This window comes from Leptonotus elevatus, chromosome 10 (assembly GCF_054856555.1).
Source record: "Leptonotus elevatus isolate MCC_2025b chromosome 10, RoL_Lele_1.0, whole genome shotgun sequence".
Classification (NCBI taxonomy): domain Eukaryota; kingdom Metazoa; phylum Chordata; class Actinopteri; order Syngnathiformes; family Syngnathidae; genus Leptonotus; species Leptonotus elevatus.
In genome coordinates this window covers 13,406,841-13,423,101 of record NC_141248.1, presented here as the reverse complement: position 1 = coordinate 13,423,101, position 16,261 = coordinate 13,406,841, and the positions used below count along the sequence as shown (strand labels likewise).

The 16,261-nt window shown below is 39.4% G+C and overlaps 3 protein-coding genes across 5 annotated transcripts; 1 reads left to right on the top strand and 2 right to left on the bottom strand.

Moving 5' to 3' along the window:
* Positions 1–9: 9 nt before the first annotated feature.
* LOC147167160 (small ribosomal subunit protein eS26) lies at positions 10–1,335 on the bottom strand. The gene is made up of 4 exons (XM_086086698.1): positions 1,190–1,335; positions 394–571; positions 174–304; positions 10–94 (listed from the first exon to the last, which is right to left on the bottom strand). Exons 1-4 carry the CDS (start codon positions 1,190–1,192, stop codon positions 59–61), a joined length of 348 nt encoding a protein of 115 aa, XP_085942824.1. The 5' UTR covers positions 1,193–1,335; the 3' UTR covers positions 10–58.
* Positions 1,336–2,059: 724 nt separating this feature from the next.
* Positions 2,060–6,053, bottom strand: fkbp11 (FKBP prolyl isomerase 11). Its single transcript, XM_086086170.1, has 7 exons — positions 5,887–6,053; positions 5,701–5,814; positions 5,550–5,612; positions 3,779–3,866; positions 3,638–3,671; positions 3,438–3,508; positions 2,060–2,712 (listed from the first exon to the last, which is right to left on the bottom strand). The coding sequence occupies exons 2-7, from the start codon at positions 5,803–5,805 to the stop codon at positions 2,507–2,509; spliced, it is 567 nt and encodes a 188-aa protein (XP_085942296.1). The 5' UTR covers positions 5,806–5,814; positions 5,887–6,053; the 3' UTR covers positions 2,060–2,506.
* Positions 6,054–7,370: 1,317 nt separating this feature from the next.
* LOC147167158 (ADP-ribosylation factor 3) lies at positions 7,371–12,543 on the top strand. 3 transcript variants are annotated; one of them, XM_086086173.1, is made up of 5 exons: positions 7,371–7,421; positions 9,291–9,511; positions 9,601–9,711; positions 9,784–9,908; positions 11,022–12,543. In XM_086086173.1, exons 2-5 carry the CDS (start codon positions 9,364–9,366, stop codon positions 11,181–11,183), a joined length of 546 nt encoding a protein of 181 aa, XP_085942299.1. In that variant the 5' UTR covers positions 7,371–7,421; positions 9,291–9,363; the 3' UTR covers positions 11,184–12,543. The 3 variants fall into 3 exon arrangements, with proteins under 3 accessions (XP_085942299.1, XP_085942297.1, XP_085942300.1); XM_086086171.1 differs by having other exon boundaries at positions 7,400–7,481; XM_086086174.1 differs by lacking the exon at positions 7,371–7,421 and adding an exon at positions 7,586–7,610.
* Positions 12,544–16,261: the final 3,718 nt, after the last annotated feature.

Here is a 16,261-nt window from a genome sequence, read left to right as displayed (position 1 = left end):
TCAATCAACAACTTTAAAACTTTGTGAACTTTTATTCCTCAGGCGTAAAGCATGTCATTTACATCGGCTTTGGAGGAGCTCTTGGTGCACCAGCCTACAACAACAAACACAAAAACAAGTTAGAAATGGTATCTGCACTGTATGAGAAATATTTCTTTGTAGCGGTTCCTCACATTGGGCCTGAACCTGGGTGGCGGTGTGCGGTCTTTCCTGGCCTCACAGGAGCGGTTCCTCACCACTTTACTGTGGATGGCGCAGCTGACACAGTAGTGCAGCTTCACATAGAGCTTAGGCAGAACATAAGCTACGCAAAAGAGGAGGGCGGTGGGGAAGAGAACATTAGCAGGAGAACATGTATAGATATTTGTGATACAGATAAGAAAACGCACTTACAATCAAAGACGCTAGCCTCTGAGATGTCTCTCACGGCTGCAGCCTCCACAATGTTTCTGATGACAAACTTCTTGATGGCCTTGTCCTTGGGGACGCAGCGGGCACAGTTGGTGCAGCGGATGGGCTGCACATGCCCACGGCCCTTCTTGGCACGACCGTTATTCCTTCTCTTCTTGGTCTGAAACACAAAATATAAAATTTTTTGATTTATTTCACAATTCATGTAATGGTTTGACGGAATATATTCACTAACGTATGATAGATTTCTTTCACAAATCAGTCAACGGTGATAGAACACATACACTAGCGTATGATAGTTAGTACAGCACCTGAAAATTTGCTGCTGTGACATTAAACAAGAATAATTTTGCGTCCAGACGCAAACCCTGCTCTCAACTCACAAAGGCAACGTAAAAAACAAACCAAAAAAAACGGCTTTAAACTACACACATTACATTGTACATCGGTTGTCCCAATTCTATAATTATAAGAGCCTTATACGACTCTACTTACATAGATAGTCACGATAAGTCATTTATATTCCTCTCGTACGATTTCGCTTTTATTCACAGCACGCTACCAGAACGCATGCACATCAATGATAGCTCGCTAACCGCTAGCATTTAGGCCCGGACACATTTTTTTATGTTTTACTGTGCTTCAAACGACGATACAACACATCGTTGTGGATCGCTGTGATGTTATTAACTACGAGTAACCAAATCGGAGTCGTTCGTCGACAAATATATCGCTTTATTTCATTTTTGCCGAACGACTACCGTTGTAGCGAACTCACCATGCTGCACGGGAAGCTGGAAAGAGGACAGGAAGAGGTTGCGCCGCGCAAAGTAGTGCATTTCCGCCCTGCCCTGGGCACCAAATTATTGTTCTAAAAAAATAAAACTAATATGTATTGGGCGTTATATTTATATTATTGATATTATAATGTTTTAATCAATTTTATTTTACCATATGTTAAGTTTAAAATTAATTGACCAATGTGTTGATGCGGAGGGATGTGACCTGCGTGCGCATGCGCGTAACCACGGAGAGTTGATTACAGTTATCAACTCGAGAAAAAAATAGTGCCAATGTGCAACAAGATCTCAAGTAGTTGGTGAATAACATTTATTCTACATTTAGTAAATATCTATACTTTTAATGTAATAACCCAACTGAGATGTGAGACAGACTTTACATGTCTGCACTGCATGGCCTCAGGTGTATCAATTCAATGTATCAACCGACACTTGTTTAGACCATACTTTTAATAAAAAAACAACAACAAAAAACAAACTCAAATCTGTTGGGCTAATTTGATATGTGGTAAAGACGTATAAATAGACCGTTTTAATAAATAAAGCATGTTTTACTCCGTTTAATGTAAGTGATGTTTAGTTTACAACTATTTCTTACGAATAGCAATGCAAATTATGCAGCACATCATGGAATGCTGATACGACACAGTAATTTAACATCAGATCAAATTCAGATTTTGACAACCTTCAGTAATAAATACAGTACTATCTTCTGTATTTTGAAAGATTGTGGCCTGTAAAAGGCTACTTGGTAGTACTGTATCACTATTTTTTTTAAACAAATTTAAAGGATGTGACTTCAACAGCTTAAAATCAAAACAAAAACAATAAAGACCAAGACACCCATATTAGAGAGTTTTATGAGAACAAAGATTTAATTTTCCTTATTTGATAATATATTTGCTGACACAAGTCTTAGAATGTGGTGGTCAAATGTCACAATGACTAAAAAGGCCTGATTGTAAACTGTTTAAGCACAAATCCGCAAACAATATATGAGAAATTATAACTCAAAATTGCAGTCCAATAAAACAAAAATTCTTGAATGAGAAGATGTGTCGTCTGTGTCTATTGAATTTTGGTTGTGATGCACAGTTTAATCAAGCTCATGGAGGCTGATAATCTGTCTGAGATCAGTGCCACTGAAGCTGCTTACTGTACAATTAACACCCGTTAAATGGAAGAGATGTCAATTCCAGGTAAAGTATATCTTTACAAAGGGATGTTTTACAAAATCAACACAAAGAAAACACATAAAAAAAAAAAAAGTAATTAAATAGTTCTTTGTCCCGTCCTTATTTCTTCTTCTTCTTGTCCTTTGCCTTCTTTTTGCTGGGTTTGGGGTCTTTGCCCTTGTTGTAGAGGTAGATTCCCACCAAGCCGAGCAGAGTGGGCACCAGAGCCAAACACACAAGGGGGAACACGTCGTTCACCATCTTCTGCCAAGGGGTTTGCTGTGTCATTGAGATCACCTCCACCTCAAACTCAAGGGACGCGTCACCTAGTTCACATCGAGAGCAACGTTGTCACTGTATGCATGTTGTTTCAAATGATGGGATTATAGCACAAGCCCTCTATAGAAAGCAGTATTAGGTGTTCCTCTATTGTCGCCAGTGGTGCAACCCACTAAAAGCCAGTTTTTTTTACGTACAACTAAAAAAAAGAGTCATATTTTGAGGATCACTTAATTAGACATGAACTAATTGGCTGCTGAGACCAATCTGAAACTCATTGCTAATCAAAACAGCAGCACCAAAGCATGTTAACAGTGCCAAGTGTGACATATTTATGAAAAGAGATGACTGCGGACAATCAAAAATGATCTTACATTATAACATCTTTAACGACTATTAGCATTCCAGTAGGCTGATGTGACCACTCCACAATGTTGTGAGTGTCCATGTATACGTTGCAGGCAAGTATGAAACGTAATTGTACTGCTCAGTTTGCTATAATAATATCACTTGACATATTACGATGATTGGTCAGTTTCATTAGAGGAATAAAGTCCATAAAGAAGTTGGACTTTTTCACAGTATTTAAACTTCAATCTGGTGTCTGATATGAATGTATATGCCTTTTTTTTTTTTATAGGATGAAGACTTACAAACTAATTGGATTTAAAATCAATTTGAGCCTTTTTTATTTTTTAAACATAACATACAAATCATTTATACAGTATTGTATTGACAAAATGGACATGTTTTACTTTTATGTGTTCTCTACCTGGAATTGTCGGAGGGTAACCTTTTTTACCGTAGGCGAGGTGAGATGGAATTGTGGCTTTGATTTTTTGCCTGAAAGAGTGGAAAAGAAACCAAAATGTATAAACTGAGAATGCATTTTAGAGTCCATCATTGAGCGATATAAATTAAAGTAAGTTTTCAGCAGCACTTAATTGCATTTTTTATTTATTTTTTACTCACCCTTCACACACGCCGATCAAGCTTTGTTCCAGACCTGGGAGGAATTCAAACAAAAGACAGTAAATCCCAAAAGCGAGTGCATTCTTTTAATAGCTACAGACTTCAATTGACCCAAATCAATACATTTAGCACTTAACCCACCAGAAATGACTGTCCTCTTCCCCAATTCGACAACAAGAGGGTCCCGAGATAGCGAGGAGTCGATGACCTTGCCATCCATCAGTTTACCCTGGTAAGCAGAAGAAATGTAAGTAACTATTTCCTTTACAACAGGAAACAGCGTTTGATCTGTAATTTGTTATGCGATTCTAAAAACAAATCTCAAGAGGAATGCTTTAGAAAAAGACCAACAATTTTCAACCCACAGATGTTTAGAATATAACCCATATTTGTTCATTAGCTCTTTTTTTTTTCATGGCTTTAATATGTCGCTGCCCCTCAGTAAGAACTGAAATGGCCCCCGTAGGAAAAAGTTTCCCACGCTGCTGAGAACGCTGACAGCTGCTGTCGTCACAATGCAGGTTACAATATTACAGAATAACAGACACCCACAGATACAAGGAAAAAAAATATGGCAACATTACTCCCACCCTATTCAACTTCTTGTGGGAGTATTTCTTCCAACCGCTTGCAGTTTGCCGTTTTTGCTCCGGGTGAGCGTTTTCGCCTTTAAACTTCAGCTTTACAGATCTCATGTCTGCTCTGCAAAGATCGGTGTGATTTTCACTGTGACATATGGTGCTATTAGTCATAGTAAATGTAATGACAGGTAACAAATTGAGGTGTGGCATTTTTCATTTGTTCAAGTGGATGAATCATTTGGAGTATAGTGAGGAAAACGTCACAAATTATCTTTCTCAATTGAAATGAATGAAAATGCCATTAATCAGTTCCAGCCACAAAATTGTTCGTTGTGTATCATGATTTCACCCTGTAATTCACTGTTCACCTCCTTCTGGTATGCACACTTACTATACAGGTTTAACTATAGGTTTGAAGATGAAACAGGGTTGCAGAGGATACAGAATTTTATTTATATTTTATTCATATTCATCTGAGTATTACATGTTTAAAGGGTTTTAAATAGTTTAGTATTGATGCGAGTTTTGTCAGGCCAACAATGAGAATTTCCATGATCTTTTAGATAGTGGACTTGGTTAAATACGCAATGTGTAATTATCTTTGTTATAAGTTCCTTTTTACACTACACTTCTACTCTGTGTGGCAATAAAAGCTTAAAGCAAGCACATGGCCTCTCTTTTGAAGAGCTGTTCATTGTCTCCTGCTTGTTGTGATGTTCGCCGCTACAATTTGGCATTCGTATATCAAATTTTTTGCTCAAAACAAGACAACTCAAGACAAAAAAATAATAAATCTGCCAAGCCGCTATTTTAATATTAAAGTAAATTTACAAAACATCGCATATGATTGCTGACAAATGTCATAGAGATTTTGGTTTTGAATCTCGGCTCTGGTCTTTCTGTGTGGAGTTTGCATTGTCCTCCATGCTTGCGGTTTGGACTAGGAAATCACTATATGTACCACGAGAGTGGAATGAACGAGAATGAATGAATGCAATCTGATAATTGATGAATAAACATCAAATACTGTGTTGTTGATTGCATTAGTGTGACTGTTCAGATTAACAATGAGTGTGTGCGCGCGCGCGCGTGTGTGTGTGTGCAGCAGTGCAGTCAGATAGCCAGCCTGGCAATGTGAACGCGTGGAGGAGCTGCTCTCTATTATTGCTGACGTGTTGCACACAAGGGCCGCCACACAACAGCAGTCGCCCGGTATATCTTGCCGAATTAGTTGACTCACTAATTACACGTACATAGCACGCACATAGCATATTTAGCTAGGAGGTATTGATGATGAATCGAATCGTGTAGTGCTTTTGATCGTGTCTTACCGTGTAGTGGATCTGCAACGTGTCCCCCATTGTGGAGAGTACGGTGCAAGTTTCGGGTTTCAGCTTGGGGCAAAATAGTAGACCGTTAGTATTGTTTTTTTCACCCCTCAATGCATCGTTTATGTCGCATGGAACATCGTTTTCCGCTCACCAAGGTCTCCACCTGCACCTCTTCGGCTGCATTGTCGTCGCCGCGAACAAGTCCCCCCGTGCATGCGAAAGCTGCAAGCAGCAGCAAAACAAAGCTGCCCTGCATTGTGAACTTCTGCGGAAGGAAAAAAAAGCAGATGAGAAGACAGCAATTTCCGTGGTATCTCCGAGCGAAATAATCGCCTGCCTGGGCCCTCAGGTGGAAAGTGTCTGTGATCCGGCTAATGCTGATGTGTTCAAAAGCGTGCAAAGATAAGACCGAGCTGCCCGTGGACGTTGGCCCCCGACACTTGGCTCAGTGGGACGAGCCCGCCTGCGCAGACCTTCCGCTAACATCACACATCTGTATATTAGCAGAGGACGTGCTGTTCCTCGCGTACGCTGGGGGGCGCTGTGGTGTTTCAGGCCTGCCACGTAGGCTCTATCAGCCGATGGCCACCCTGGCCTGTTTGCTTACTTAGCACTAACCATGAATGCATGGTGGATATCCTAAATCCACATTTGTAAAAAAAAAAAAGAAAAAAAAGTTAAGTGCAGAAATGAATAGAAAAAATCACATCTGTCAGATGAATATTTGTCTAAATCAATGGTTAAACAACGGTTGTCAACCGTATTTTGCTGCTCCTCCACATTGAGGAGTGTGCTTATTAGGATGCCTCCCTGGAGAGATGTTTCGGGCATGTCCCACTGGTAGGAGGACCCGGGGATGACCAAGAACAAGCTGGGCTGTCTCTCGGCTAGACAAAGTGGCTGGGGAGAGAGAAGTCTGGGTTTCCCTGCTAAGGCTGCATGCTGTCCCCGCGACCCGACCTTGGATAAGCGGCAGAAAATGGATGGATGGATAATAAACATTTTTGTTAAATGAACACCTCTTTGACGGTGTCAGTTCGGAGCATTATTATCAGCACAGATGCATGGTTTAAATACTGCTAAAATTAAATACTGTTAAAAGAAAACTGGTTGTAGGCAATGGGTTTGAATACCACGACACAACTGCTATTCATTACAGTTAAAAATATGATGGTGGTAATTTTAATGGCACCAGGAATCCTATAATACTTAAACACAATTTCTAATATGTAAAATGTTAATACACTTAACAAGCGTCAGCTTCTAGAAGCCTATGCTTTTTCGGTCATATGTGTGTGTGTGTGTGTTTTGTTTTGTTTTTGTTTTTATGACGGACCTGCGTGTGGTATCCCCTCCCTCCCCTTTTATGACTGATTGAAATAAATTGTATTCATTAATTCATTCGAAAACAATAATATGTATGTAGTGGTATCTATGTCTTATAATATGAATGATCGATGTTTGCATTGTTTTTATATATTTTTTTACAAATACATTTGCATTGCAGGTAGGCAGAGACATTCAGGGAAATGTATGACATTGGTGTATGTGTAATTTGTAATCACCTGCTACAAGGTTTACATGAGGACATATGCAAATTGTGCCAAAATAACTACAATCACCTGTGAACCACAAATAAACAAGAACCACAAATAAGCAAAGGATATACAAAAATCTGTAAAACAGATTGTGAAATGAGGTAAAATATAATATCCAGCTATTTCGTTATTAACTGCCTATTTTTAATCAAAGGCTCTTTCGCATCTTTTGGGGGCTCGCCACAGTCCGTTGAGTCATGCGTACTCTCACGAGAACTTGTCTCATTAGACCGCTGCTCTTGATGAAATCTCGCGAGACGTCTAAGCGAGCTAGGTAAGTAGTGGCTCCTTCATACTAACTGGCACTCATCGACGATTACTAAAACCCGACAAAGTAAGTCCCAGCTGCTGATGATATATTCTTGTGTCGGTCGGTCGGTTTGTAGCGTGTGTTCGGCATCACTCTTGGTCGGATAGGAGTCACTGTAGACGGCCTTGTGACAGCAGGATGCCCGCGGAGGAGGTGGATGGGAAGAGCGGATGAATGAAGGGATGGGGTGGAAAGAGACACTTGCTAGCGCCGACACGTCTCATCGATTTCGCTATTGAAACGGCAATCATCTTGATTTATCGTCGTATAATACGGAGGATAATCAGGACGTGTTCTTGCGGAAATGGCGAAATAAGCGGCGACTCGCTCGGTACAGCGTCGATAAAAGCGCAAGCAACGTAACGGGTTAATTGTGACAAGTTAGCTGGAATGTTAACGACGGTAGCATTGGTGGCTAACGGAGCTAACCTGGGTCACCCTGGCCGCATTCCTATCATGTGACCGACCGGCTGACAGAGGCCGTGCTGGCACAATTACCTTTAATTTTTATTTATTTATTTGTTTTGGTTACTGCTGTATTAAAACATTAACAACAGAGAAATCATTAAACCTGGGAGTAAAAGTGCAATGCGCCTCTTCAGTACCATGGACAGGGCTGTTACTGGCTATATTCTTATTTATTTATATGCATATACTTTTGTTTATTTTTCCTATAAGCTTAGTATTTAGTCTGCTACCTGAGTTTTTAAATAGTTGGACAATGAATACAAATGAATTTATAAAGAAATGTTCACATTTTCAAACTTTTACAAATGCCAGCTTGAAATAACTTAGCTCTCCTATAGTACAATCATAACCAAATTAAAGTAAAATAGTGTAGCACTTAAGTTTTCAAAAACAGGTTTGTTCCTAAAAACATGGACACTGTGATTAAATATAGGAAAGTAATTACAAAACTACGTAAATAATTACCCTTTTAAATGTATTTCAAAAGTTTATTCAATCAAAAGTGTATCTAAGTAAAAGGTTGAAAACAAACAATTATGAAAGATTAAACGCAAATGTGTTGTACTAAAATATTAAATACAACTGAGTTGATTACATGATTCATGTGTTCTGGAGGGAACCGATGTACCACTATACCACACTTTTAGAATCACTGCTCTAAATTGTCCATTGGTGTAAATGTAAATGTTTGTTTAAATTAATACCTTACTACCTTACTGTCAGTTTCAATTAAACTAAGCATTATTTTGTGTAGCAAATGTTGGAAATAGGCAGTTTTCACATATGAAATAAAGTAAAGGGAATTATATAATCTCAGGCTTAAACTGTCACCGCCATAAAAACGTTATTAACCTCAAAGACAATGTTTTAAGTATCCTTTTAACATTTATTATGTGCCCTGTGATTGACTGCCGACCAGTCCTGGGTGTAGTCCACCTTTTGCCTGACGTCAGCCTGGATGTGGGAAAATGAAAGGATGTCATTTGCTGCCTCATTCCCAGCCCAAAGAAAGTGTTTTAGGCCTTTTGAAATGTTAAGTTTTAAAGGCAGCCCTGAGAATATAGGACATTCAGCGTTGGTTTATGAGGGCATTTCATTCAGGCTAATGTTTGAGGGAGGACAAAAAAAACGAAAGAAGGTTCTGAACAGATTGCTCTGCAGCCTGGAGGTGTTGCGCTGACATGCCTCTCTTCCACTCACTATGACCACCGCTGTGGGCGATGAGTGGAGCTTGCTTGTGTCTCGTTGCGTGTGTGGAATGTTCAGATAGCCTGGCTGTTTGATGTGGTTGTTTGTACGTTTCATTTGTTTGTGATGTACACGAAGCTGTGAATAAGTGAAGGTGCCATTTGTTTTCTCATTTAGCCCACCGTAACGGATTCCTTGCTGGAGACGTTGCACATAGGCATCTAGATTCGTTACGAAGCCTCTCTGAATCATGGGGAACATATTTGGGAATCTGTTGAAGAGCCTCATAGGGAAGAAGGAGATGAGGATCCTGATGGTGGGCCTCGACGCTGCGGGAAAAACTACAATCCTCTACAAGCTCAAACTGGGGGAAATAGTCACCACAATCCCGACCATCGGTATGCGCAAGGCTGTCCAAGATTCATCGCAGCCCACCATATGCGGCGTAGTTGTTGTTTGACCTCATGTGGTAACGCTTTGTTCTCAGGCTTTAATGTGGAGACAGTGGAGTACAAGAACATCAGCTTCACTGTGTGGGATGTGGGTGGGCAGGATAAGATCCGCCCCCTCTGGAGACACTACTTTCAAAACACACAAGGTGAGCTGAATAGAGCAGGGCAGATGATGCCAAATGTTTACATCTATTTATGTTTTCTCTCCCACCCTCCAGGTTTAATCTTTGTGGTGGACAGCAATGATAGAGAGCGTGTCAATGAGGCGCGAGAGGAGCTGATGAGGATGCTGGCCGAGGATGAGCTGAGAGATGCAGTGCTCCTCGTGTTTGCCAATAAACAGGCAGGAAACGCCCACTCACATACACGTGCACAATTTAAAGGGGAAGTCAACTTTAAACATTTCTTGACAATAATATGTTATATGTGACCTCCCTAGTTAAAACATGACATTCTGATTAATATTACATTTGTGGAATTTGAGTTATGCGGCAAAATCCAGCTGATTTTGTCCATCTCTTGTTGTCGACTGAGGATGACACACAGCTCACCTTTTTTTCTGAAGCTGAGCTGTGATTGGTTGTTACCTGAGAACTGAGGAACTGTGATTTATGTGGCAAAATGGCCGCCTTCTAATAGTGATAAAAACTGCTGGATTGCGCTGCTTAACTCATATTCCACTAACGCAATATTAACCAGAATACCGTATTAGACTTAAACATATTGTTGCCAACAAATCGTTTTTTGGGTTGACTTCCTCTTTGCTAAAATTGTGTTAACTGACAAAATATTGAGACAAAGGAGATGCGATAGCTCACAACTCTACTGGACTTCCAAATTCAAAAGTCCAGAAAGTGGTACAATACACATTCTCAAACATTTAACAAAATTAAAGAATTTGAACCATAGATATCTATAAGAACAGTAGTAGGCTCAAGGCGGAGTTGGCAGCCATCTTAGGAAAGGGGGCTGCTCTGTTGCACTGTGCTGTAGTCGATTTACTCACTTAAATACTCATAACTCGCTGAATTTTTGACATATTTACAAACTGGCCTTATTAACATGGCTATATGATTCAGGTAGAAATTTTAAATCTATAGTTGTTAGTGTTATCACTTGTGTAACAACAAAAAATTTAATTGGCTGAGAATTTGGGAGAGTGCAGCAAAATATAGCTATTTCAAAGTCCGTGCTCCATTGACTATAATGTTATAATAGCTCGGGCAGCCCTGCCCCAAGATGGCCGCCCCGCGACGACGTTGCTTCTCATTTGCTCACAGCACGCACGAGCCATCTAGTGTTCTTATAGATATCTATGATTTGAAGCACGTGCGAGGTCAGGTGCCTTAATGAGAGGGTGCGCTTAAAACCCAAGCTGCGATTGTGTTTGAGAACCCAAGCTGGGAACACAGAATACAATACAATAACCCACTCACCAAACTGTTCCCTCTTGTAGGACTTGCCGAACGCCATGAACGCCGCCGAGATCACAGACAAGTTGGGTTTACACTCCCTGCGCCACCGCAACTGGTACATCCAGGCCACCTGCGCCACTAGCGGCGACGGCCTCTACGAGGGCCTCGATTGGCTGGCCAATCAGCTGAAGAACAAGAAGTAGGAAGACGAGAAACGTCCGGCAGCCACAGCCGTCCGACTTTTCTTTTTTTTTTCTCCTGTTTTATTTGGGACTGAGGGTGCGGGATAGAGTTTGAAGGAGATTTTCGTCTTTCATTATCAGTCTGTCGTTGTCTGAGCCCAGGTTCAACCACACACACACACACACATACACAAACCATTAACAATCACTCTGGCGTGTGCGTTTCTTGTGTCCACCTCTTGTCTTTAGTACAGTGTACTGTATGTATATGTCACATGACTCCGCCACATCGGAGAGGTTGACTCTGTGTTCTCTCACTGAGGCTCATTCTTCTCGTGTCAACTCTCCCTGCGAAGTGACAAAGCCATGTTTGACAACAACCACTATGGGAAGCTGTTCGAGCATTTTATTTGATATCGTTGATATCGAAAGTCGTACTGGCATATTATATCGAATGAATACTCAAGCGGCTTTCCGCGTACAACCACAGGCGGCTAATTTACCAACACCCCATTCTGAGTTGCGAGTATTCGATCTGGTACCAGATGAGCACATGCTTGTCACACAAGGCCTATTTTTGGCGGGAACGTTGAAAACGCTCAAAACGTGTTGTCATCCATTCTTGTTGTCCGTCTGATTAGTGGGAAGGTTTTGTCACTGCAACCTCATAACCGTGTTTACTGAATGTGAATGTTATGTGTGGCTGTCGAAAAGGCAGTTAAGTACAGTATATTTATTTTACACAAAGTCTTTTATTTAGGTGATGTGTCAGTATAGGAAATAAAGCAGGGTAAAGCAGATCAAAATGTGGACACAAGCAAGCGACCGATACCAGCAGGCTTCTGTCTCTTGATCAAAAAAATAAAGATTTTGTCCGTGCCGTACATGACAACGATTATATTTCAAATGTATCTGTTCATCTATTCTATGTTCGACCATGAGTTTGATCATTTGGGTTTCGTGGCCTTATATGTAGTGACGGCTAAAATTGATTTCAACTTTTGCATCTGAATATTTATAAGGAATAATGTATTGATTATTTTTCTCTCTTGTGCTGTCAAAACACAAGTTTGTGCACTGTAGTTTGAGATGACTAGGTAAAGGTTTTGTCCTGCTGTAGCTTTTGTTTTGCCTGTATACTTGATCCATATTTAGTGGTAGGTCTTATTTGTTTGGGGGAGGGGGTGTATATTAAAAAAAATAAAAAATCCACGTGACCACGTCAGTAAAGCGAATGTGAAAAGTGAAGAACCCCGGTATTCATTCTGTACCGTTCTAGTTACATATGTAGACGACCATGTTTCAGTGCTGAGTGCATGGGGACAGATCACTTCCTGCTGTATCACAAATAAACCCATTTTCTGTAGGACCAGTCTCATCAGCTTGGCCTCATCTTGCTTGTGCAATTGACGTATACACTTCCTGTACTCATTTTGAAAAAACAATCCAATACTGTACTGCCTTTACGATTATAATAATGGTTAGCTTTGGCAGACACTGTCCAAAAAATGTCTTTACAATAATATGTTCTATGCATCCCCTCTAATGTAACCTTTTTTTTTTTCATTATTTAATGTTTGTGGGATATGAATTAAGCAGCAAAATCCACCCGTTGTTATTCATCTCAGGGGGCGGCCATTTTGCCACTTGCTGTCAACTGAAAATGACATCACAGTTGCTTAAGGCTAAGATGACGACCAATTATGGCTCAGCTTGCAAATGTCACATGACCAACTCAGAAACTAAGTAAGCCGTGATTGGTTGTTACCTGCCTGAGAAACTGATGTCATTCTCAGTCTGTAGCAAAATGGTCGCCCCCTTGAGATGGATACAAATTTTGCTGCTCATAATATTTGACTTGACTTCCCCCTTTAAGTGTGATATTGATTACATAAGAGGTAAAACAACTCGTCTCACTATTTTGAGCAGTTGATTTTATTAAATATAAATTAGCAAGTAAATTTTGTCAGATGCTAGTATAGCTTATTACATTAAATCTTTATCATACAGGAGTAGGATTCTCTTTATACAAAGCCTATACATCGTGAAGGATGTTAAAAAAAAAAGGCACCGAATATTTCATTAGGAATACGTTCATGATGGCGGTTTGAGCCAAGAGCAAAGTGATCCTGATTGGATGATAATTGATTGGTGTTATCTTCATGCATCATTAAGTAGAAGTGTAGTGGAGCATAGTTTATATTTTGTTTTTAAATTCGACAATCACACTGAAAACTGCAAGCGAGCACCTGTTATGTGCACGATTGTGTTACTGTGACAGACTCCAACCTTTAGAGGGCAGTCTAAACAACAACAAAGCTATAAAGGTTTACCACCCATTCTCTTTCTATATTATTGGGCAATTTGAATGTAATTTCAACCACTGCATTCATAAATATGAAAATAGGCTCATTATGGATACATTTTCCATCCAAAAATAGAATAAGAAGATGGCTAATGAAAAGCATAGAGTTGGGCAGTACATGTAAGATTATTTTTTTTACGTGATTGAAGAACGTTTCAAATTATTTTAATTCAAGAGCCATTTAACTTTGAATTTTCAAGTTTTATATTATTTGAAGCACAAAATAACTTTCACATCGTTGTAGAATTTTGTGAAATTCTTAAATTCAAACTAAACGTCAAAAGACAATCACACAGGGCATCAGCCGCATCACAATAATAACGTCACACATGCTCAACATAAAAATATATCTCAAAATGTATGCTTGTGGTTCTTATTATTTATTATTTGTTTCAAAACCATGAAAAAAATACAGATTTCTTTTTTTCATGTTATGATGGTCTTTTTCCCCCATGTGTTCATAAATTGAATTAAAGAAATATCTCTTTTTAGTACCTGTCAAAAAAAAAAAGAGAAAAAAGTCCTCGTGTGTGCTTTGCTTTCACTCCGTGACTTCATGTTGTGTTTGCCTAAGTAGCCTATTCTTTCTCTGATTATAGAGAGAGAAGTGGGGTGAAGCATTATAGCATAACTTCCTGGTAGTGGTGAAATATTAACCATTAGTTTGTAGCGCTTGTACTTTTTGGAATGAATCTCCCTTTTTTAATCCAATCTGTGGCCATACTGGATAATTTTCAGTCCCCTGTTTGACTTTGTGTTAAAATGTTGCTTTAGTGTGAGTGAGCTGTTATGAGGCAAAAAGAAGAACAAGAGACTGGCTCTTCAGGCCAAGCGGGTTTTCACAAAGCAGTCCAGCTGGCTCGCCTTCTCTCACAGCAACAAGTTGTTTTCGGGACGTTTAGATGGCAAAACAACAAGAGGATTTGTAAATTATATGATATGAAGGTTACAAAGTTCAGGAGTGTGACTTTCAGTTAATGCTACCTGCTTTTATTACTTTTACTACCTTCTGTTAAATGTTACTTCTGCCGGTATGCTTTTCATTTGAGGTCATTTGTGTATTATTTAGCATTTCTTGGCAATGAAGGATCATCATCAGACTCAAACACTAACATCTTTTTGATTTCTTTATTTTTAACATGTGAGAGAAATTATTGAAGCAGTGAGTTAAATATTTATCATAAAAAAAGATAAATTATAACAAACAGCTGCATCTGCCTTTATGTAATTTACAGGTATTTATTTACTTCTTTAATCGTGCCCATTAAATGGGGAGTTTGTAATTTTAAAAAAAGTCACTTTGTCACATTTGTAAAAACTGTCAACATGACCCAGGGGCATGGTGGCCATTGGGAATTTCGGGAGAATCTAGAACAGGCAGTTCAGGCTGTAAATGGTGCACATCAGGACCAGTCCAACCCCCCTGTCGATGAATAGTTTTCGGCGAATGTTGGCCACAGTGGGATGATTAGGGCTACTCACATTGTTGACCCTGTAAGACATGTCTGCCATCTAGTGGCGATTGGTAATATTACAACTTAAAATTCACAAATTCGCAGATTGGAAAAAAAAAGATCATATTTTCTCTCCCCCACATTTTTTCAGGAGTTCCCCACCCTCAATTCCCCCAAACACATATTTAATGTTTTTATCCATGTTTTTTTTAAATAAGTATTTTAGTTTGTAAAACAAATAAATACAACTTTTATTATTTCTTAAATGTTAATTTATTACTTTTTAAATAACTTTTATTTATTATTTCTATAATCGAGGAGCCACTAGTTAACATCTAAGTTTCATTAGTCATACTCGTATTTATGATCACAAACACTTACGTGTAACAGAATGATTTATTTATCATGAATGGTTTGTCATTTAGAAGGTTACTGAACTTTGTATGTATCTCACAAGTCATACACTTCAATAAAAATGTCAACTCGTATACACAGTTTTCCTGACAAGTAAGACGTAGTTGCACACTATAGTTGCATATCAAATAAATGCTTGTTCACTTAATCTATTAAATGAAAATGAGGTGTTATGAGGATTATCATGCTGAAATTTGTGCTCTCAGAGTGCAGCATATTCAACACCATACCGTCAAAGTGCAAAGAAGTGAAGTCACAAGTAATCTTCAGACCATCTGTGTGAAGGAGTGGAAGGGTCAAAGTCCCCCCCAAAACACCTGAAATAAAGATTATGAGCTACGTGCTAGTTCTGTGTGCAGGTCTAGATACGTTTTAGTTTTGCCTCGAAAGTTTTCAAGAGATGATGTTTAAAAGACGGGCTCAACCGGTGAGACGGTTAAACAACAAAATCCACACTACAGTATCCTCTGACGTCGCATGACAGGAAGTTCCGTGTGTATTAGCCTATGTTTGAACCTATTGTCAAATGGAATAGGATAGGCAGACACCATTGGCTTGTTGTGGTTTGCACAACGTGTGGGGCCTCTCAAGACTCAATGTTAGTCACCTATGAAAAAGCCGGAATGCACAACCAAACCCTTTTTGAATTGCGACTTTTATGATAATTGTAACAACCTTTGCCTTTCTTTGGGACTGCATGACACGTCACACATGCACCAAGTAAAATTAGCTCAGATAACAGATTTGTTGTCAAATGGCGAAACCATGGACTGATTGAAGAATCGTGACGTGAAACTTAGCAGATGCAATCTGTAGCTTGTGCTGTTGCTGGTTGTTTGAGTGGTTGTAAAATAAGTGAAAATTAG